The sequence below is a fragment of the Arvicanthis niloticus genome, chromosome 5, assembly GCF_011762505.2.
Source record: "Arvicanthis niloticus isolate mArvNil1 chromosome 5, mArvNil1.pat.X, whole genome shotgun sequence".
NCBI classification, from domain to species: domain Eukaryota; kingdom Metazoa; phylum Chordata; class Mammalia; order Rodentia; family Muridae; genus Arvicanthis; species Arvicanthis niloticus.
Genome location: NC_047662.1, coordinates 61,420,467 through 61,442,960, shown reverse-complemented (window position 1 = coordinate 61,442,960; position 22,494 = coordinate 61,420,467). Strand labels below are relative to the sequence as shown.

At 39.1% G+C, this 22,494-nt stretch overlaps 1 protein-coding gene and 2 pseudogenes across 1 annotated transcript; all 3 read right to left on the bottom strand.

Annotated features, from left to right (window-relative positions):
* Positions 1-608: 608 nt before the first annotated feature.
* On the bottom strand, positions 609-1,183 carry LOC117708737 (interferon alpha-7-like; annotated as a pseudogene).
* A 15,055-nt stretch (positions 1,184-16,238) lies between these two features.
* LOC117708736 (interferon alpha-12-like) lies at positions 16,239-16,898 on the bottom strand (annotated as a pseudogene).
* A 3,520-nt stretch (positions 16,899-20,418) lies between these two features.
* Positions 20,419-20,988, bottom strand: LOC117709078 (interferon alpha-12-like). Its single transcript, XM_034503192.1, has one exon. The coding sequence runs from the start codon at positions 20,986-20,988 to the stop codon at positions 20,419-20,421; it is 570 nt and encodes a 189-aa protein (XP_034359083.1).
* Between the last annotated feature and the right edge of the window lie 1,506 nt (positions 20,989-22,494).

Below are 22,494 nucleotides of genomic sequence, written 5' to 3'. Positions count from 1 at the left end.
AGATTACTCTGGAAAATATTAGGGCAAAGAGGACTAAGATGCAGTGTGGCAATAGCAAGATTCTCTGGCTTCCTACTGCACAGTACACTGGCTATACATCTGTAGGAATACCTTATACTGTAGAGAAGTAGAGGGAAACATTTAGGGTATGAATAAACATTATCCAGTCTGAGTTTTGGACAGAGTTCATTTGTACAGGTTTAATGCTGTGGAGAAAACTGTTGCAAATACTGAAAACTTTTGAAGACATACTGAATTAACTAGTCAGCGTGTTTTAGAAAGCAAATTTATTTGAATAAACAATAATTTTAATTACTTATAATGGTGTTCTACATTAAAGAAAATAAGACTATAAGATTGGACATAAATACATCAAATCAAATTAATGTGATAAATAAATAGTAAATAAATAAATAAATAAATAAATAAATAAGACCGAATGCATGCAGGAACAAATGGTATTACATAGAAACAAAATTTGGACAGTTTTGCTGAAACATCTCAGCAGGTTGATTGTATTCATACAAAAATAAATGAAACTTATAATGAGAGCTTGTAAAGTGAACTACAGTGTCCTAGTCTAGGATTTTATTCCTCTCCACTCGGGCTCAGAACTCCTTCATCTCATTCAGTCTTGCCAGCAAGTTGGCTGAGAAAGACAGGGTTCTCCAGACTTCTGCTCTGACCACCTCCCAGGCACAGGAGCTGTGTTTCTTCTCTCTCAGGTACACAGTGATTCTGTGGAAGTATTTCTTCACAGCCAGCAGGGAGTCTTCCTGGGACAGGGGAGGTTCCTGCACCCCCACCTGCTGCATCACACAGGCTTGCAGGTCATTGAGCTGCTGATGGAGGTCAGTGCAGAATGAGTCTAGGAGGGTTTCCTCCCAAGCAGCAGATGAGTCCTTTGATGTGAAGATGTTCAGGATCTGCTGGGTCAGCTCTCTCAGGACAGGGATGGCTTGAGCCTTCTGCATCTGCTGGGCATCCACCTTGTCCAGGGGGAATCCAAAGTCCTTCTGTCCTTCAGGCAGGAGACAGGGGAGAGTCTCCTCATTTGTGCCAGGAGTGTCAAGGCTCTCTTGTTCCTGAGGTTATGATTCTGAGACAGGTCACATCCTAGACAGCAGGTTGACCAGTAGCTCATCACTGCCAGGACCATCAGGAAAGCACAAGGCCTAGACATTGTGGATCTTGCAGATGCTGTTGGTCCTATTTGGTCTTGATCTTTCCCCTCTAGGTTCTCTGAAGATCATCTTCTGTGGATATGTCTTAAATAGGGCAAACAGTAGGTTTTACTTTTTGAATGCCCTCCCATTACTTCACAGTTGTCTTTTCACTTTCTGTAACTCATTCTCTGTTTGGGTCTGGGCATTTATTCTAAACCATTATGGTTTTCACTATTGCTTTCTCTTCCACTGCTTCCATGTGAAAGCTGTTTTTACAGGTTTTTCTAACTAGAATTGTCATTAATTATTACACTATAGAGAAACACCTTCTGTTTTAAATTTACACACCTCTTATAGCAAAACAATTGCTTCGAACATTTCCTATAAAGGTGGTTGATATCTGTAAGGTCCATTTGATTCATAACTTCTATTACTTTCATGATTTCTCTGTGTAGTTCCTGTCTCAGTGACCTGTCCATTGGTCAGAGTCGAGTGTTGAAGTCTCCCACTATTAATGCATGATGTTCTATGTGTAATTTAAGCTTTAGTGATGTTTCTTTTAGGAATGTGGGTGCTGTTGCCTTTGTCAAATAGAAGTTCAGAATTGAAATGTCCTATTGTCAGATTTTTCCATTGATCAGTATGAAATGTCCTTCCCCTTCGTTTTTGATTCCTTTTGAATGGAAGTCTATTTTCTGAGATATTAGATACTAAGCTTGTTTTTGTGGACCATTTGCTTGGAAAACCTTTTTACATTTGAGGTAATGCCTATCTTTGTTGCTGAGGTATGTTTCTTGTATATAAAAGAATGATGAGTCCTGTTTATACATCCACTCTTTTAGCCTATGTCTTTTTACGGAGTCCATTCATGTTGCAAGATATTAGTGACCATTGATTGTTAATTCCTGTCACTCTGATATTAGTGGTGGTGGTGATGGTGGTGGTGGTGGTAGTGTGTGTGTGTGTGTGTGTGTGTGTGTGTGTGTGTGTTTTCTTTGGTTTTACTGGTGTGAACTTATTTATTTATAGTGTTTTCTTGAGTATAGTTAGCCTCACTAGGTGCAGTTTTTCTTCCATTATTATCTACAGAGTTGGATTAGTGGAAATATGTTGCTTAAATTTGCTTTTGTCATAGAATATCTTGTTTTCTCCATCTATGCTTATTGAAAATTTTGCTGGGTATAGTAGTCTGGGCTGACATCTCTGGCCTCTAAGGGTCTACAAGACATCTTCCCAGGCCCTTCTGGCTTTTAGAGTCTCTGTTGAGAAGTCAGGTCTAATTCTGACATGTCTGCCTTTATATGTTACTTGGCCTCTTCCCCTTACGGCTTTTAATATTGTTTCTGTGTTCTGTACATTTAGTGTTCTGAATATGCGGTGGGAAGATTTTCTTTTTGGGCTCAATCTGTTTGGTATTCTATAAGCTTATTTTATTTTATTTTATTTTATTTTATTTTTGGTTTTTCGAGACAGGGTTTCTCTGTGTAGTCCTGGCTGTCCTGGAACTCACTCTGTAGACCAGGCTAGCCTTGAACTCAGAAATCTGCCTGCCTTTGCCTCCCAAGTGCTGGGATTAAAGGTGTGAGCCACCACTGCCCGGCTCTATAAGCTTCTTGTACACTTATAATCATCTCTTTCTTTAAGTTTGAGACTCCTGTACTTTTTTGAAGATGTTTTCTTGGTGTTTGAGATGGGAGTCTTCTGTTCCTATTATTCTTAGGTTTGTTCTTTTTATAGTTTCCCAAATTTCCTGGGTGTTTTGTGCCATGAAGTTTTTAGATTTGGCATTTACTTTGACAGATGTATCAATTTCTTCTATTGTATTCTCTATACCAGAGATTCTTTTTTCCATTTCCTGTATTCTAATGATGATGCTTGTGTCTGTGGTTTCTGTTTTTTTCCCTAGGTTTTCCATCTCCAGGATCGCCTCTGCTTGTGGTTTTTTAATTGTCTCTATTTGCATATTTAGTCCTTGGACAGTTTTATTCAATACCTTTACCTGTTTGTGTCTATGTCCCTGTATTTCTTTAAAATATTTATTCATTTCCTTTTTAAAGCCTCTATCATCTTCATAATATTTGATTTAACATCATCTTCATGTGCTTCAGCTGTGTTATGGTATTCAGGGTTTGCTGTAGCAGGATAGCTGGGCTCTGGTGTGGTCATATTGCCCTGGCACTAGTTGATTGTGTTCTTATGCTGTTCTTTACTCATCTGGTTTTTCCTGGTGTTTGGCTGGATGATCCTGAGGTCAGTAGGACTCCTCAGGAAGGCAGAGAGAGCTGTGGGCCAGACAGTGGTTGTAAGGGGGCAGCACACAGCTTACCTATGCTGGCTGTGCCCAGGCAAATCCTACTGGCAACACATTGATGGGAGAGACTTCCAAGATAGTTGTCCCGGTATACTCCCCCCACCCCCACCCCCCCACACAATGCAGGCCTTCACAGATGAACAGGATACTCTTTGGGTATCAAAAAGCTCCTCGGGAAAGCATGATGAGCTCAGAACCAGACAATGGAGGTCAGGGAACCACAAAAGCAAGTCGCTTCTTTTGGCTGTGCCTCATGTAGAAACAGACTAGGGAGGGATTGATGAGGCAGGGTTCCAACCTGGTTTTTCTTGGGATGCCCTCCATAAGCCTCCACGAGGAATCAGGATACTCTTGGACTCTTGGGGTCCCACAAGACATAGACATGTGCCTTGACCACTGTATTAGACAGTGTTTTCTAAAGGAACAGAATTTATTGAAAGAAAATCTCTCTCGCTCTCTCTCTCTCTCTCTCTCTCTCTCTCTCTCTCTCTCTTTCTCTCTCTCTTTGTGTGTGTGTATGTGTGTGTGTGCGTGTGTGTGTGTGTATTATGTATGTATGTAATGTGTATGTGTATAGTATTAGAATGACTTACAAAGCACAGTCCAACAAATCCAGAAATGGGTGCCTATGTGTGGAAGGTCCAACAATATAGTAATTGTCATAACAAAGGTAGTTTACCTCAACATCACTCGATTTTCTGTAAATACACAGACCACCAATATCTGCCCCTGTCATATCTCAAATTCTTTACCTATTCCTCTGCTCCCTGTGAGGAATCAGACATGGCATCACTGATGTGAAGTCGTTTTTTATCCAAGAAGACAGAAATATCTTTCTCCTGACCATAAAGTTAAGAGGCAGGACCGGCCAAGATAAAGAAATTTGTAATTGAATTTGTAATTGACAGCTGACTCTTAAGAAAGATCTGATGAATCTCTAGGATAGATGAGCATTGTCTTCCTTCCTTTAATTGTTCTGCAAAAAAAAAAAAAAAAAAAAAAACAAATTGGCTGATGAGTCAAGAGCTCTCCTGATTGATATATATCTATGTCTATAGATATAGATATAGATATAGATAATATATATCACATCTTTCTTCAAAAGGAATAAGAACTAAGTTACTGCACATCAATTAAGAGTGACTATGGACTGGATCACAGATTTGTAATGGAACACATCATGTGGTATGTGCCTTTGTAGAATAAGTTACTTGTACTCTTGGAAGTCACAGATCAAAAACCAGTCATAAGTCAGTGCATTTATCAAATACACCATTGCCGTCATCAGCAGACCCACCAGCAGGTGGAGAATCTCTTCAGTGGGTTCAGATGTTATTTTATAGCATTCCTAGCTCAGGGATGGTTTTCTCAGTTTTACAGTGCATTCCCCATGGTTTATCAAATGCTCAAAATGATGTGAGACTGGTTGTGAATCACTACATGGGGACTGCACACAGACTCTACCTTCTCCAGAGAACTTCCATTACTGAAGACTAGAGGGAAAGGAACAAAGGATCTTTTTGTACACATTTAGATGTCCATTGTTCAGAAGAATTGACATGTGAGGACCCGAGATGGTTTTTTCCTCCCTTGGAGAACTGAAAGAAATGGAATTTTGCAATCTAAAGTTCTTCTGGGAAAAATTCTGTTTTAGTGTGGAAGAATCTCTGCCAGGAATCAGAATTCTGTAGAGAACTTACCTGGGTTGGACTCTTTTCTTTGCACAGCATGGCCAGTAGGTGGCTCTCGTCTTCTCTAAATTTTTATCATAAATTGAAGATTTGGTTTCCTTTTGCTTTTTCTTTTCTCTGTTTCTTGCTTTTTCATTCTTTCTTTCTCTCTTCCTCTCTTTCCTTCCTGCCTTCCTTCCTTTCTTCCTTTTGTTCTTTCTTTTTTTGAAACAGCATTAGGTCATTAGAACATTCTCTAAGCTCTAGATATCAGAGGAAATTCTTACACGGGTAAGTTACATTAAAACTTCTTAATTTATGGTTTCAACTGGTGGTTATGTGTTTTTAGAAAAAAATCTAAGACATAATAAAAAAGAGTAGCATAGTGAGCAGAGCTGTTTAATAAGGAGAGAATGAGAAGCACACATTGCATTCACGTTAACTGCATCTGCAAGGATGACACAAGGACAGTGAGACTGAAAGGTGGGGTCTGGGACATCAGGGAGGTACTTGGAGTCTTTCTGAGAGACTGTGTGTGCACACATATGTACATAATTATATATAGTGTGTACTGCTTTTATACATCATAAATACAGTACATCATGTATAATATATACATTTATGTGTAATTTTACTTTCAGTTTCTGTCTAGGACTCAGATGCCTATATAATTTGTCAGCCATCTCTTCTTTCTTTAATATTGAATTCAGTGATTAATTTTGGTGTGCAATGTTTCTAATGGACGAATGTTTAGGCAATTCTGACACACAGTGAGGGCTTTCAAAGCCTCTACTGTCTATAAAATTTATATTTTTATTTTACTCCTTTAACTTTCCTGATAAAAGTGTTGGTGATAAAGCAAAAAGTGTTGGCTTGATGATAGAAGTCTCCACTTCTGTTCTATTTTTCTTCTCTACTTTCCTAGAAAGGAAACCCTGATGCCGGTTTGTGGCACTGAACCGAAAATATGATGTCATTGGAAATGAAAGCCAAAAAAGGAACTGATGCATCATCCAAATGACAAAGTACTAGCAACAATTTTGGGTATTAAGATAAAAAGATAACAAGATTTATGGCAATTAAATATAATGATGTTATGAAAAAATGATTATGTTTTCAAGTGATGTTCAGGCTCAACTCAATCCAAATAAAACCTTTAATAATGTTTCTCCCAGATGTGTCATTTTAAAAATACGCATGGAATCATGAAGATACCAAAGAATGAAAGCATTTTAGTGTTGTACTAGTATTGTCATAATACCTGATTTGAAATTACAGCTTATATCTAAGAGAAGGTTTCTGCATTGGCCAACTTTTACCACAGAAAGCTCTTTCAGTCCATCCCAATAAGCACAGAGACCACAACTGATTACTGAGCAGAAAATAAAAGGTTGATTTCATGGCATCAAGAATCATTGCAGAAGAGGAGGCAGAGTGATTGTAATAGCCAAAAAGAGTGGATGACCACAACAAAGCCATGTTCTTGAACACAATATTGTTGTTGCATAAATGTACAGAGTCACTATGACTGAATAAACAACATCAACCTAGGCAAAAATCCCAGCTTCGAAAACAAAGGTAAGCCTTCTGGTCTGGGCCAGAGCACTGAGCAGATCTTGGGTGGCAGTTCTGCCCCCAACCTCCAAGAACCCAGAGGAAGTGGGGATCCCAGGCACTCTAACTCAGGCAATATCTTAGGTAAGCAGACAGCAGGGCCCACCCTAAACAGGGAGTAACCGGGACCCACCAAGGACCCAGGAAGTCACTCCTGGCCCGGAACACTGGTTCCTTCCGGTCTGGGCCAGAGCACTGAGCAGATCTTGGGTGGCAGCTCTGTCCCCAACCTCCAAGAACCAAGAGGAAGTGGGGATCCCAGGCACTCTAACTTGGACAGTGTCTAGAAACTAGTTCTCAGATCTGAGGCCTGGATCAGACCTCTGCCAGGTCTGCTGTTATGTGGACCCCGGATTCCACCTGAGACATACTGGAAGGTCCACTCAACCCAGAGCCACAGAGGAACAACTGAACTCAGAGCGTCAGACAACATATCCTGAGATATTCTAGAGGAGACACTGCACCTAGAACAGCAGACACCTAGCTGGACTGCTACCTTGGAGGCACCATATCCTGAAGCATCCTAGAGGTACCACTGTAATCAGTGCAGCTGGAAAAGATCACAGAGACATCTGGACCCCTAGGAGATCAGACACAAGCTAGATAACTGGAAAGGCAGGCTTCAGTCAGAGACAGCAAGTACAGGCAGCACTAGAGTTAAACAGATGGCAAAAGGCAAGCACAAGAACGTAAGCAACAGAAACCAAAGTTACATGGCATCATCAGAACCCAGCTCCCCCATCAGAGCAAGCCCTGAACACCCCGATCACACCAGAAAAGCAGGATTCAGAATTAAAATCACTTCTCATGATGATGATAGAGGGCTTTAAGAAAGACATAAATAACACTGTCAAAGAAATTAAGGAGAGCACTGGTAGACAGATAGAAACCCTTAAAGAGGAAACACAAAAATCCCTTAAGGAATTGCAAGAAAATGCAACCAAATGGGAGAAGGAATTAAACAAAACCATGCAGGATCTAAAAATGGAAGTAGAAACAATAAAGAAATCACAAAGCGACAATACCCTGGAGATAGAAAACCTAAAAAAAAGATCAGGAGTCATAGACACAAGTGTCACCAACAGAATACAAGAGATGGAAGAGAGAATCTCATGTGCAGAAGATACCATGGAAAACATTGACACAACTGTCAAAGAAAATGCAAAATACAAAAAGCTACTAACCCAAAGTATACAAGAAATCCAAGACACAATGAGAAGGCCAAACCTAAGGATAATAGGTATAGATGAGGGGGAAGACTCCCAACTTAAAGGACCAGTAAATATCCTCAACAAAATTATAGAGGAAAACCTCCCTAACCTAAAGAAAGAGATGTCCATAAATATACAAGAAGCCTACAGAACTCCAAATAGTTTAGACCAGAAAAGAAATACTTCCTGCCATATAATAGTCAAAACATCAAATGTACAAAACAAAGAAAAAAATACTAAAAGCAGTAAGGGAAAAAGGTAAAGTAACATATAAAGGCAGACCTATAAGAATTACACCAGACTTCTCACCAGAGACCATAAAAGCCAGAAGATCCTGGACCAATATCATACAGACCCTAAGAGAACACAAATGCCAGCCCAGACTACTATACCCAGCAAAACTCTCAATCATTATTGATGGAGAAACCAAAATATTCCATGACAAATCCAAATTTACACAGTATCTCAACACAAATCCAGCACTTCAAAGGATAATTGGTGGAAAAATCCAACACAAGGAGGGAAACTACAACCTAGAAAAAAACATGAAAGTAATCTTCCAAAAGCCTTAAAAGAAGGTAGCTACACAAACATATCTCCACTGCCAATAACAAAAATAACAGGAAACAACATTCATTTCTCCTTAATATCTCTTAATATCAATGGACTCAATTCTCCAATAAAAAGACATAGACTATCAGACTGGATACATAAACAGGTCCCAACATTTTGCTGCACTCAGGAAACACACCTTTTTGAAAAAGACAGGCACTACCTCAGAGTAAAAGGTTGGAAAACAATCTTCCAAGCAAATGGTCCCAAGAAACAAGCTGGAGTAGCAATTCTAATATCAAATAAAATCAGTTTTCAACCAGAAGTAATCAAAAAAGATAAAGAAGGACACTTCATATTCATCAAAGGAAAAATGTACCAAGAGGAACTCGTAATTCTGAACATCTCTGCCCCAAATGCAAGGGCACCCACATACATAAAAGAAACTTTACTAAAGCTTAAAGCATACATTGCACCCTGCACAATAATAGTGGGAGATTTCAACACCCCACTCTCAGCTATGGACAGATCATGGAAACAGAAACTAAACCGAGACACAATGAAACTAACAGAAGTTATGAACCAATTGGACTTAACTGACATCTATAGAACATTTCATCCTAAAACAAAAGAATATACCTTCTTCTCAGCACCTCATGGTACCTTCTCGAAAATAGACCATATAATTGGTCACAAAACAGGCCTCAACAGATACAAAAAGATTGAAATAATCCCTAGTACCTTATCAGACCACCATGGACTAAGACTCGTCTTTGACATGGACAAAAACAACAGAAAGCCCACGTACACTTGGAAACTGAACAATGCTCTACTCAATGATAACTTGGTCAAGGAAGAAATAAAGAAAGAAATAAAAGATTTCTTAGATTTAAATAAAAATGAGGACACATCATATCAAAACTTGTGGGACTCACTGAAAGCAGTACTAAGAGGAAAAATCATAGCTCTAAGTGCTCACAAAAAGAAATTGGAAAGAGCATACATTAACAACTTGACAGCAAACCTGAAAGCATTAGAACAAAAAGAAGCTAATATACCCAAGAGGAGTAGATGGCAGGAAATAATCAAACTCAGGGCTGAAATCAACCAAGCTGAAACAAAAAGAACTGTACAAAATATCAACAAAACCAGGAGCTAGTTCTTTGAGAAAATCAACAAGATAGACAAACTCTTAGCCAGACTAACCAAAGGGCGCAGAGACAGTATTCAAATTAATAAAATCAGGACTGAAAAGGGAGACATAACAACAGAAACAGAAGAAATTAAAAATATCATGAGATCCTACTACAAAGGCCTATACTCAACAAAATTGGAAAATCTGGATGAAATGGACATTTTCCTAGATAGATACCAGGTACCAAAGTTAAACGAGGAGCAGATAAATCATCTAAACAGTTGCATAACCCCTAAAGAAATAGAAGCAGTCATTAAAAACCTCCCCACCAAAAAAAGTCCAGGACCATATGGTTTTAGTGCAGAATTCTATCAGACCTTCCAGGAAGAGCTAATACCAATTCTCTTCAAACTATTCCACAGAATAGAAACAGAAGGAAAAATACCCAATTCGTTCTATGAAGCTACAATTACTCTCATACTTAAGGCTCACAAAGACCCAACAAAGAAGGAGAACTACAGACCAATCTCTCTTATGAATACTGATGCAAAAATACTCAATAAAATTCTCGAAAACCGAATCCAACAATGCATCAAAGCAATCATCCATCATGATCAAGTAGGCTTTATCCCAGGAAGGCAGGGATGGTTCAATATTCAGAAATCCATCAATGTAATCCACTACATAAACAAACTCAAAGAAAAAAACCACATGATCATCTCACTAGATGCTGAGAAAGCATTTGACAAAATACAACATCCCTTCATGTTAAAAGTCTTGGAAAGATTAGGAATTCAAGGTCCATACCTAAACATAGTAAAAGCAATATACAGCAAGCCAGTAGCCAACATCAAACTAAATGGAGAGAAACTTGAAGCAATCCCACTAAGATCAGGGACCAGACAAGGCTGCCCACTCTCACCCTACCTATTCAGTATAGTACTGGAAGTCCTAGCTAGAGCAATTAGACAACAAAAGGAAGTCAAGGGATACAAATAGGAAAGGAGAAGTCAAAATTTCACTATTTGCGGATGATATGATAGTATACTTAAGCGACCCTAAAACTTCCACCAGAGAACTCCTAAACCTGATAAACAACTTCAGTAAAATGGCTGGATATAAAATCAACTCAAACAAATCAGTAGCCTTCCTATACTCAAAAGATAAACAGGTTGAGAAAGAAATTATGGAAATGACACCCTTCACAATAGCCACAAAAAAAAAATAAAATATCTTGGAGTAAATCTAACCAAGCAAGTGAAAGATCTGTATGACAAGAACTTCAAGTCTCTGAAGAAAGAAATCGAAGAAGATCTCAGAAGATGGAAAAATCTCCCATGCTCCTGGATTGGCAGGATTAATATAGTAAAAATGGCCATCTTGCCAAAAGCAATCTATAGATTCAATGCAATTTCCATCAAAATTCCAAATCAATTCTTCATAGAGATAGAAAGAGCAATTTGCAAATTTATTTGGAACAACAAAAAACCCAGGATAGCGAGAACTATTCTCAACAACAAAAGAACTTCTGGGGGAATCACCATCCCTGACCTCAACCTATACTACAGGGCAATAGTAATAAAAACTGCATGGTATTGGTACAGAGACAGGCATGAAGATCAGTGGAATAGAACTGAGGATCCAGAAATGAGCCCACATACCTATGGTCAGTTGATCTTTGACAAAGGAGCTAAAACCATCCAGTGGAAAACGGACAGCATTTTCAGCAAATGGTGTTGGTTCATCTGGAGGTCAACATGTAAAAGGATGCAAATCGATCCATTCATATCTTCTTGTACAAAGCTCAAATCCAAGTGGATAAAAGACCTTCACTTAAAACCAGTACACTGAAACTAATAGAAGAGAAGGTGGGAAAGACCCTTGAATACCTAGGCACAGGGGAAAAGTTCCTGAACAGAACACCAATGGCTTATGCTCTAAGATCAAGAATTGACAAATGGGACCCCATCAAATTGCAAAGCTTCTGTAAGGCAAAGGACATTGTCAATAAGACAAATCAGCAAATAACAGATTTGGAAAAGATCCTAACCAATCCTACATCCGATAGAGGGTCAATATCCAAGATATACAAAGAACTCAAGAAAGTATACTCCAGACAACCAAATAACCCTATTAAAAAATGGGGTACAGAGCTAAACAAATAATTCTCAACAGAGGAAACTTGAATGGCTGAGAAACACCTTAAGAAATGCTCCACATCCTTAGTCATCAGGGAAATGCAAATCAAAACAACCCTGAGATACCACCTCACACCAATCAGAATGGATAAGATAAAAAACTCAGGTGATAGTAGATGGTAGTAAGGATGTGGAGAAAGAGGAACACTCCTCCATTGTTGGTGGGATTGCAAGCTGGTACAACCACTCTGGAAATCAGTCTGGCGGTTCCTCAGAAAGCTGGACATAGCACTACCTGAGGACCCAGCTATAGCATTCCTGGGCATATACCCAGAAGATGCTCCAACATGTAATAAAGACACATGCTCCACTATGTTCATAGCAGCCTTATTTATACTAGCCAGAAGCTGGAAAGAACCAAGATGTCCCTCAACAGAGGAATGGATACAAAAAATGTGGTACATCTACACAATGGAGTATTACTCAGCTATTAAAAATAATGAATTCGAGAAATTTTTAGGTAAATGGATGGATCTAGAAATTATCATCTTGAGTGAGTTAACCCGATCCCAAAAGAACACACAGGGTATTTACTCACTGTTAAGTGGATGTTAGCCCAAAAGCTAGAATTAGTGAAGACTCAACCAGCAGACCACATGAATCTCATGAAGAAGGAAGACCAAGAGGGGATGCCTCAGTTCTACTTAGAAACAAAAATGCTCAAGGGAGCAAATATGGAAACAAAACATGGGACAGAAACTGAAGGAGGGGCCATCAGGAGACCATTCCACCTGGGTATTCATCCCATGTACAGCCACCTAAGCTAAACACTGTTGTGGATGGCTGGAAGTGCATAATCTGAGGAACATGATATAGCTGTCTCCTTAGAGGTCTGCCAAAGACTAACACACTCAGAGGACGATGCTCACAGTTAACCACTGATATGATCAGGGGTTTCCCAATAGAGAACTTAGAGAGAGGACTGAAGGAGCAGAAAGGGTTTGTGACCCCAGGAGGAAAGCAACAATACCAAAAACCAGAGCCCCCCAGGGTCTAAACCACCAGCCAGGGTACACATAGGGAGGGACCCAAGATTCCAGCAGTATATGTAGGGGAGGATGGCCTTGTCGGGCATAGGTGGAAGAGGAGTTTCTTGGTCCCATAAAAAAATAAACACAGAGTGGGGGGTGTGAGGGTGGGGAGGGGATAGTGGGGGGGGGTAGGTGTGGTCACTGCCTCATAGAAACATGAGGAGGGGGATGGGATAGGAGGTTTCTGGGTGGTGGGAGGAAGTGGGGTTAGGGGATAAAATCTGAAATGTAAATATTACAACCAATTTTAAAAAGGGGGAAAAAAAGAAAAGTTGTTAGAACCAACATCTTTTTTAAAAAAAAGTCAGCCTCCTAGGGGTGGGGGAAATTTTTTTTTCTTGATACTAAAACTTGTTCTGAGAATTGTATATTGCAGAATACACAGCCTTGGTGTATCTACTCATCAAGCATACTGAGCAGACCTGCCCAAACCTCCAGTGTCCTGGAATTACATCTGGATTCAGTGAAGACACAGCATCAGAGGCTTATCAACTTACTCTTTCCCCCACCCCTCTTCTAATATCTCAACGCCCATAATCAGCTTGAAGAAGTTAAAGAAGAGTCAGTGCCCCTATTCCCTGGGCTTGGGGACTAATGTGGTTAATAATGGTCTGTCTTTCTAGGGAAAAGTAGTGGTTTTATTGGAACAGGGAGGATTAGCTAGGACTTATTGCATAGCCATAACCTATTGGTAGAAATCTGTATAATTATTATCAAGATGAAGTTATAATTTCTTAAATGGTACAAAATTTACTTTGATTTCAAATTTAAGATTTTCATTGGTACGAGCTCCTTATTAATATAAAAGTGAGATGAATATTGATACTCTCATGGCAATGTGCCTGTATAACACATTTAGGAATACAAGGCCTAGACCCAGTCCTTCCTTTACTTTTTTAACTGATTTGGGACGGTTAACCTATGAGTTAAGGGACTATAGCAAATTTATGGCTTTGAGTTTATTGTTAGGAGGTTTCCCATATTTTATTTAGAAATAGCTGAAAGGAGTGTACAGACAACAGTCCAGGTGACCTTACATGGATAGTTGGTTTTCAAAACGTCAGAAGTTCGTAGATTTGACGCTACAAAAATTTATATATTAATGTCCATTTTGATTAGAGACCTGTCTGCTCCTGACAGCTTCCTGTTGTGGATTCTAAGAAGAAATTGAGCATCCTTGGAGTTATGCCAGTTGTGTGGTGACAGCCACTAGGCAAGAATTGCCTCTTTCCATCTACAGACAAATTACTGTCCAGAAGAGGACACACATGCAGAATAGTCGACTGATTATATCTGCCTAGACAGAGTAATCAGCCCTTAATAATCCTGCATCACTAAGGTCTGTCAGATGACTCTGGGCCAGAAGGCTGAAGATTTGATGCTCGAACGTTCGGTAGTATAGGGGCTTCTCAGGTGTTCAGCGGTCTCTATAAATTGGCTAAGTTTTAGAAGCTACGTTTAGTGCTTCCCATAACTTCAGTTAACTCAGTCATTCCAGATTTCTGACAGGGTTGAAGACCCATAGTCTCATAGCCAATCCTGGCTATTTACTTTGAGAGAAAAGATCTGAGTAGATAGTTTTCAGCTGACATTCATTCTAAAGCCAAAAAAAAAAAAAAAAAAAAAAAAAAAAAAAAAAAAAAAAAAAAAAAAAAAAAAGCCAGGATCAAAAGTAAGTTAGAAGAGATGACAGAGGTTCTGGTTAGTCAACAAAATGATGGACTGGGTATTAGGACTATCTTGTACCTCACTGGTACAATTAGGAATAAGTATGCTCTAACTGTATTTTGAGAGAAAAGTTTTACTTTAACAGGAAGAGTGATATGTAGGAGGAGCTAAGTGGGAAGGAGTATTGAGAGGAAGAGATGGAGTAAGGAGAGAAGATGAAGGAGAGGAGAAGCTAGGTGATGAGAGAGAGAAAGAGAGAGGGGGCATGGAGGCAGATGTTCACAGATCTCCACCAGTCCAAGATAGTTTTATATCCAGGTTGGGTATAGGGTTACGCTTCTGATTGAGCATTACCAAACATAAATCCTTTGATTAACATTTTAAAAAAAATTGCATAAAAGCAAAAAGGAAAGGGGGGCATGGGACAGGGGTTTTCTAGGGAGGGGAAATGGGGAAAGTGGATGGCATCTTAAATGTAAATAAAATAAGAAAAAAAGGAAAAAAGAAAAAGAAAACAAAGGTAATTCCACCTGTAGCTGAGGAACTATGGCACCGGGTAGCTGCTAGGAGAGAATCAGTTATCCTCAGGGATGGGCCCCCTGCTAAGTATATGAATACTACAATGCTAAGATGGCATTGTAGTATGCATAACTAGAAGGACCAAGAAGAAGGAGCAAAAGGACTAACAAAGTGAGGAGGAAGAGGAGGAAGAGGAGGAAGAGGAGGAGGAAAAGGAGGAGGAAGAAGAGAAGGAAGAAGAGGAGGAAGAGGAGGAGGAGGAGGTGGAGGAGAAAAACCCATAAAATTGACAGGGAATAGTGTTGTTTGAAAAGATAGGCCTTCCACTTCCCTCATGGGATTTATTTCAAGGGCTGGTTCTTGAGACTATTATGAATAGAGTTGATTCCTAGTTTTTTTCTTGGTATGTTTGTCTGTGCTATATAGGCAGGCTGATCATTTTTCTTCATCTATCTGTACCGCTATACATTATCTCATTCATAATTAGAACCCCAAACAGTTAATGTCAAAGTTGAGAGTAGATGATAGGTAACAGAGGTCAGGGAAGTCAGATGGAAGATTACTCTAGGGAATTATGGGTCAAAGAGGACTAAGGAATGTGACAGGAGCAAGATTATATGGCTTTCTACTGCACAGCATGCTAGCTATAAATCCAGGCAAATACTGGCAAAGTACAAAGAAACCTCTAAGTTTTTTGTAAATACTGTATACTAGCAATGTGCATTCAATCTTGTATTTCAACATTGTTCATTTGTATAATATTTATGATATACAGTACACTGATAAAAACACTTAAAATCTTTGAATACATATTAAAGTAACAAATCAAAAGTGGTTTATAGATACAAATGTATTTGAATACAAAACAATTTAATTACATATGATGTTTTGATATATTAAAGAAAATAGACTGCAAAGTAACTTAATATATATAAATAGTAATATAAATGTAGATGGATAGCTAGATAAATTGATAGATATGACCAAATACATGCAGAGAAAAGTGCCTTTTACTTATAAACAAAATCTGTTCACTTTTTATGAAACATCTAGGCAGGTTGATTGTATTCATACCAAAATAAATGAGAGTTTTTAAAGGAGAGCTTATAATGTGAGATGCAGTGTTCTGGTCCTGGAGAGTCCTCTCCACTTTGTCTCAGGACTCAGTCCTCTTCACTCAGTCGTGCCAGCAACTTGGCTGAGCAAGACAGGGCTCTCCAGACTTCTGCTCTGACCACCTCCCAGGCACAGGGGCTGTGTTTCTTCTCTCTCAGGGACACAGTGATCCTGTGGAAGTATTTCTTCACAGCCAGCAGGGAGTCTTCCTGGGTCAGGGGAGGCTCCTGCACCCCAACCTGCTGCATCACACAGGCTTGCAGGTCATTGAGCTGCTGATGGAGGTCAGTGCAGAATGAGTCTAAGAGGGTTTCCTCCCAAGCAGCAGATGAGTCCTTTGATGTGAAGATATTCAGGATCTGCTGGGTCAGCTCTCTCAGGACAGGGATGGCTTGAGCCTTCTGCATCTGCTGGGCATCCACCTTGTCCAGGGAGAATCCAAAGTCCTTTCTGTCCTTCAGGCAGGAGAGAGGAGAGAGTCTCCTCATTTGTGCCAGGAATGTCAAGGCTCTCTTGTTCCTGAGGTTATGATTCTGAGGCAGGTCACATCATAGGGAGCAGGTTAACCTGTAGCTCATCACCACCAAGACCATCAGGAAAGCACAGGTGTGGCTATTGTGGGTCTTTGAGATGTTTCTGTTCCTCTGGCCTGTGTGGTCCTGAACCTTCCCTCTAAGTTCTTTGAAGACTATCCTGTTTCCATTCATCGTAAGTAGTGAAAAGCATTAATTTTCATTTTCTGAATGTTCTCCCCTCCTTTTCCAATTCTTTTTCTTTTTCTTTTCCAATTCTTTCTTTAATTGATTATTTTCTTGTATCTGGACCTTTTGTTCTTAACCATTTTGTTTTAATTATTTTTTCCCTTTCATCTCTCCTCTCAACAAACCTGTTTTACAAGTTTTTTTCTAAATAGAATTGCTATTAGATCCATAGATCCAATTCAATTGTCAAAATTTACATACCTAATGTTCAGACAAGTTTTATCTAAATATTAGACTTAAAAGCTATTGAATTTTATATTATAATCAATTTTTGTTGTTATTCCTCAGTCATATAATTATTTAAATTACAATCTACAGTATAATTCAAATTGTTTCTAAGCTTACAATATATTTACTTATTTTGTCTAATAACTTTAGACCATTAACTCCATAGTTTTCTGGATCCATTACATAATAGGAAGATCATCTGACTCACAAAGTTACTCACTTCAAGTTGGCCAAGAAACAAATAGAGACAAAGTGTATCCTTAGGAAGGAGCCCCATGACCTTCTTCTTGCAGACCTTCCCTACCTAATAGTCCAATCATCTGAAATAATCAAGGGATTTTCATTGATAAAGTTTATTCCTGGAGGATGTGATGAAGGTTTAAGTGCCCTGGGAACTCTGATCCCCTGAGAACCAACCTCCAACACGTGGAACCTCCAGTGATGTTTTGTATCCAAATTTCTTTCTTTCTTTTTTTTTTTTTTTTTTTTTTTTTTTTTTTTTTGCTACATTCTTAATTTGTTTTTTTTTCTTATTTTATTTTATTTACATTTAAGATGCCATCCACTTTCCCCATTTCCCCTCCCTAGAAAACCCCTGTCCCATGCCCCCCCTTTCCTTTTTGCTTTTATTGTATCCAAATTTCAACAAATAGATAAAGAATCTGAACTTTGTTAGGGCTGGAGAGATGGTTTAGCAGTTTAAAAGCACTGACTGCTCTTCCAGACATCCTGAGTTCAATTCCCAACAACTACATGGTGACTCACAATCAACATACACATAAACACACACAGACACACACAGACACACACACACACGGTCATTTAATTCACTCAATATGTATGTGAACTTTGTATTTCAAATGCTTAGGACCTCTAGTTCTATGTTACAACTACAATCATAAAATTTTTATAATTATTTTAATTAGCATGCAATGTTTATAATTATGCATAGGATATTGTAGTGTGGGGTCAGTACCAAGTACAATGTTTATATCAAATTGCAACACCTCTTAACAAGAGCTAGGGATCTACGTGGTTGTGTCTGTGTTTTCAGACTTCAAAATCTTAGTACTCATTTTGTAAATTATGCTCAATCTAATTTAATTAATGCCAACAAATAATTATTATATGGCTTTAGATGACATTTTAAAACGCCTTCTTGTATAAGAGAATGTTAAAGTCACTATTGCACTCCCCTAGAAACTCTCCAAATGGAATGTTTGCATTTCTGCTGTTGGCAATTTTCATGTCTTCTCCTTTGAGGATATAACTGTTGTTAGACACTTTGAAACCTTGTCCACTCAGTCATTCTTTCCTTTGCTGTAAAGACACTTCGTTGTTTTTTTGTTTTGTTTTGTTTTGTTTTTTGTTTTTTTGATACAGGGTTTCTCTGTGTAGTCCTGGCTGTCCTGGAACTCACTCTGTAGACCAGGCTGGCCTCGAACTCAGAAATCTGCCTGCCTCTGCCTCCCAAGTGCTGGGATTAAAGGCATGCGCCACCACTGCCCGGTAAAGACACTTCTTATGCCCTTTAGTCCCTCAGTCTTTTACACTCCTCTACCATGGAATCCTTATCAAGGAAGTCTGTGCTTCTCTCACATGTCAGATCCAAATAGGTGACATGACAGACATGTGAATTTCAAATGTCTAGAAAAGTGAAAGGAACATAGGAATCTGTGAAGCATGTTCATAAGGCTGCTCTATTGACTACAGAGAATGTAAGCTTCTATCTTTCTTTCTGAGAGTCTATCACACTTCCACTACGAGAACAGACACAGCTTTGTACCTGTGCATACAAACACACACACACACACACACACACACACACACAGTCATTTAATTCAATGTGTGTGTATTTCTCTTCAATGAGCATTTTGGCTATATCTTTCTTGAGTAAGTTAGGTGAAAAGTGATGTTCCCTGGCTTCAGAGGTTTGCATTACTGGGTAGGGACTGGGCAGTGACTGGGCAGAGCATTCATAACACAGAGTTTCTTCAGAACAGAGAAACAGATGGTGCTTTTCCAATTTAGTCCCATAAATGATTCATTATAGGCAAAGGGGTTTCTCTTACATTTCTCTATATATATCTAAGGAATGAATTCCTACAGAACATGTGGCTCTGCTTCGCTGGTACCTCAAAATTGAATCAATGAAGACACCCTATTTCTGCCCACCAATTTGTAGTGGACTCTGTGGTGTTCTCCAGCTAATATAGTTACCTGAACCCTCAGGTCTGGTTCTACCTTGGAGTGTGGGTATGTGGAGAGTCTGATACAGATCCCAAGATGGCATTACTCTTGCAGTGGGACTTTTTCAGTAGCTATCAAATTTACTAGCAATCTGCTATGAAGTGAATTTCATCCTCATCTCTCCAGCTTGTACCTATCTCCATGAGAGTGCAATTACAAGGATGACCTCAGAACTCATGTCCTCTTAAGTTGTGTAAATTCTACAAGACCATTGCTTTCTTCTGCAGTGTTCATGTGAAGGACTTCTGTAGTGTGTTCAGTTAGAAGCACAGAAATTGAGAGTGGACTAGGTTCCAGAGTGAAGGAAGCAGGAGGCTGGTATGTCTGGTGAAGAGCTTGTTAAAGAGGACTAAGGCACAATTTGACAGGAGCAAGATGTCCTGCCTTCCTTCTGCACAGCATGGTGGTTGTATACACAGTAGAACACTATACTGGAGAAATGCAAAATATAAATTTGGCCATCAAAGTAGGATAGGTATGAGATGAGTAGATAGATCTACTCATTTAAACCCTAGGCAAGGTCACAACATTTGCACCCTGGCCATGCATATAATTGTTATATGGTAGAATATCAGTTTAAACATTGAAAATATTTGAAAAGATGGAAGAAGAAAAACTCAAAACAGATTAATTTAGGAATAATTTATAGAACATAGAAAATTAGCTACTTACATATGTATTTGCTACATTAAGGTAAATACAAAAATATAAATTTATCATACAAAATAAGTGACATACATAATCAGTACACTTCCTAAATGAATAAATAAATAAATAAATAAATAAATAAATAAATAAATAAATAAAATGGGTACCTGGAAAATAAACCCCTTTATTGAATAATACAGTATTGCTCATTACTGCTAAAATACCTAGGCAGGATGTTTGAATATGTTGCAAAACAAGTGAGACTTTTGAGACAGGAGAATCTGAGCAGTGAAGTGCAGTATCCTATGTCAGGAGAGTCCTCTCCACTTTGTCTCAGGACTCAGTCCTCTTCACTCAGTCGTGCCACCACCTTGGCTGAGGAAGACAGGGCTCTCCAGACTTCTGCTCTGATCACCTCCCAGGCACAGGGGCTGTGTTTCTTCTCTCTCAGGTACACAGTGATCCTGTGGAAGAATTTTTTCACAGCCAGCTGGGAGTCTTTCTGGGTCAGGGGAGGCTCCTGCACCCCAACCTGCTGCATCACACAGGCTTGCAGGTCATTGAGCTGCTGATGGAGGTCAGTGCAGAATGAGTCTAGGAGGGTTTCCTCCCAAGCAGCAGATGAGTCCTTTGATGTGAAGATGTTCAGGATCTGCTGGGTCAGCTCTCTCAGGACAGGGATGGCTTGAGCCTTCTGCATCTGCTGGGCATCCACCTTCTCCAGGGGGAATCCAAAGTCCTTTCTGTCCTTCAGGCAGGAGAGAGGAGAGAGTTTCCTCATCTGTGCCAGGAGTGTCAAGGCTCTCCTGGTCCTGAAGTTATGATTCTGAGGCAGGTCACATCCTAGACAGCAGGTTGACCAGTAGCTCATCACCACCAGGCCCATCAGGAAAGCACAAGCCCTAGCCATTCTGGATCTTGCAGATGCTGCTGTTCTTCTGGCCTGTGTAGTCCTGAACCTTCTCTCTAGTTCTCTGAAAGCCATCATGGGTGGATGTGTCTTAAATAAGGAAAAGCTCTAGTTTCTATTTTCTGAATGTGTTGTTATTACTTCCCTATACCCTTTTCACTTTCTCTAAGTAATTCTTTGGTTGAGCCAGGCTTTTGCTTTTTGGGATTTTGGGTTTTTTGGGGGGAGGGGGGCTTTGGTTTTCAGAACTGCTGCCATTTGCATTCTTCCTCTCACCCAATCTATTTCTAAAAACCATGTCATTGTCTTTTATAACACGCTATATAGTGGATGTGCAAACTTCCATGTAAAGAATGAGAGCATTTTCTAATTATTGTGTTTAGAAGCTTTTGAATTTAAGGGTGCAATTGAATTTTTGTGTATGGCATTTATTTCTGAATGTAATTATTCAAAGTATAATGTTAATTATGTTACAAATTATTTTTTCTAAACATATATTCATAATATTTGAGGCAATGGTATAGGTCAAACAGTTATTTCAATTGATTAATTGTTGCAAAATGAGTCATTACATTCTCATTGGGTTAGTTTAGTTTAATATTTATTTAAATGATAATAAAATTTTGCTTTTTATCATGTATTAGGTATATTCTTAATGATTGTTCTGGTATCACTATGACATAATGTGTAAAGGGCTTGCTGTTCAATCTTGACAAATTGATATTAATCTCTAGAACCCATAGAGGAAAACTGATTCCTGAAAGCTGTCCACTGCCTCCATATGCTTGCTTTGGCAACCTCATGCCTGCACACTCACACATACATACAAACACACATACATGGCCACACATTGATAAACACACCCCTCTCACACAAAGATGTACATCAGCTCTCCTAAAATTCATCATATTTGGTTTTGTTCTGAGGACAATGTTTCAGCCTTATTCTTTACACAGATGCTTCCTTTTGTCTTTAAGATTAAAGGGGTACTGTTTTGGCCTGTGGGTTTCTTTAGCTGCTTAGTGCTCCAGAAGAGTAACCAACAGAATGCTGATCAGATGGGGCTTTTCTGTGTTATTGACATTGTGACTCATACAGTTAACAGAACTTCTCTAATAGCACTCTCTCTTATGAACCAGTTTTGAAGGGCACACAGTTCCTTCAAAGTCAGAATAAATGAAGACATCTCCCTTCCTAAGCATCATTTGGGCACCGATGTCTACAGTGTTCTTCAATTGGTAACAATTACAACTAAACTGAATGCCAGGTCTTTCTTGGTGTGTATAAGTATAAAGACTCTGATCTCTAGTTGACATTATTTGTCCAGGAACCCCTACACTTATTCAGTGGCTACTGATTCTACTCATGCTCTGCTTCACAGAGACACACTATCCTCAGCCTTGCTATTGTACCTCACTCCCTGAGTGTGCTCACCACATCTTGATGACTTCAGCAATCACATATAGATGCTTATCCAATTTTACTTTAGTAGTGTTTACTGCACCC

What these genes read in the sequence shown, in the direction of transcription:
- LOC117709078 (XM_034503192.1), bottom strand. Translation starts at nt 20,988, where the DNA reads ATGGCTAGGGCTTGTGCTTTCCTGATGGGCCTGGTGGTGATGAGCTAC.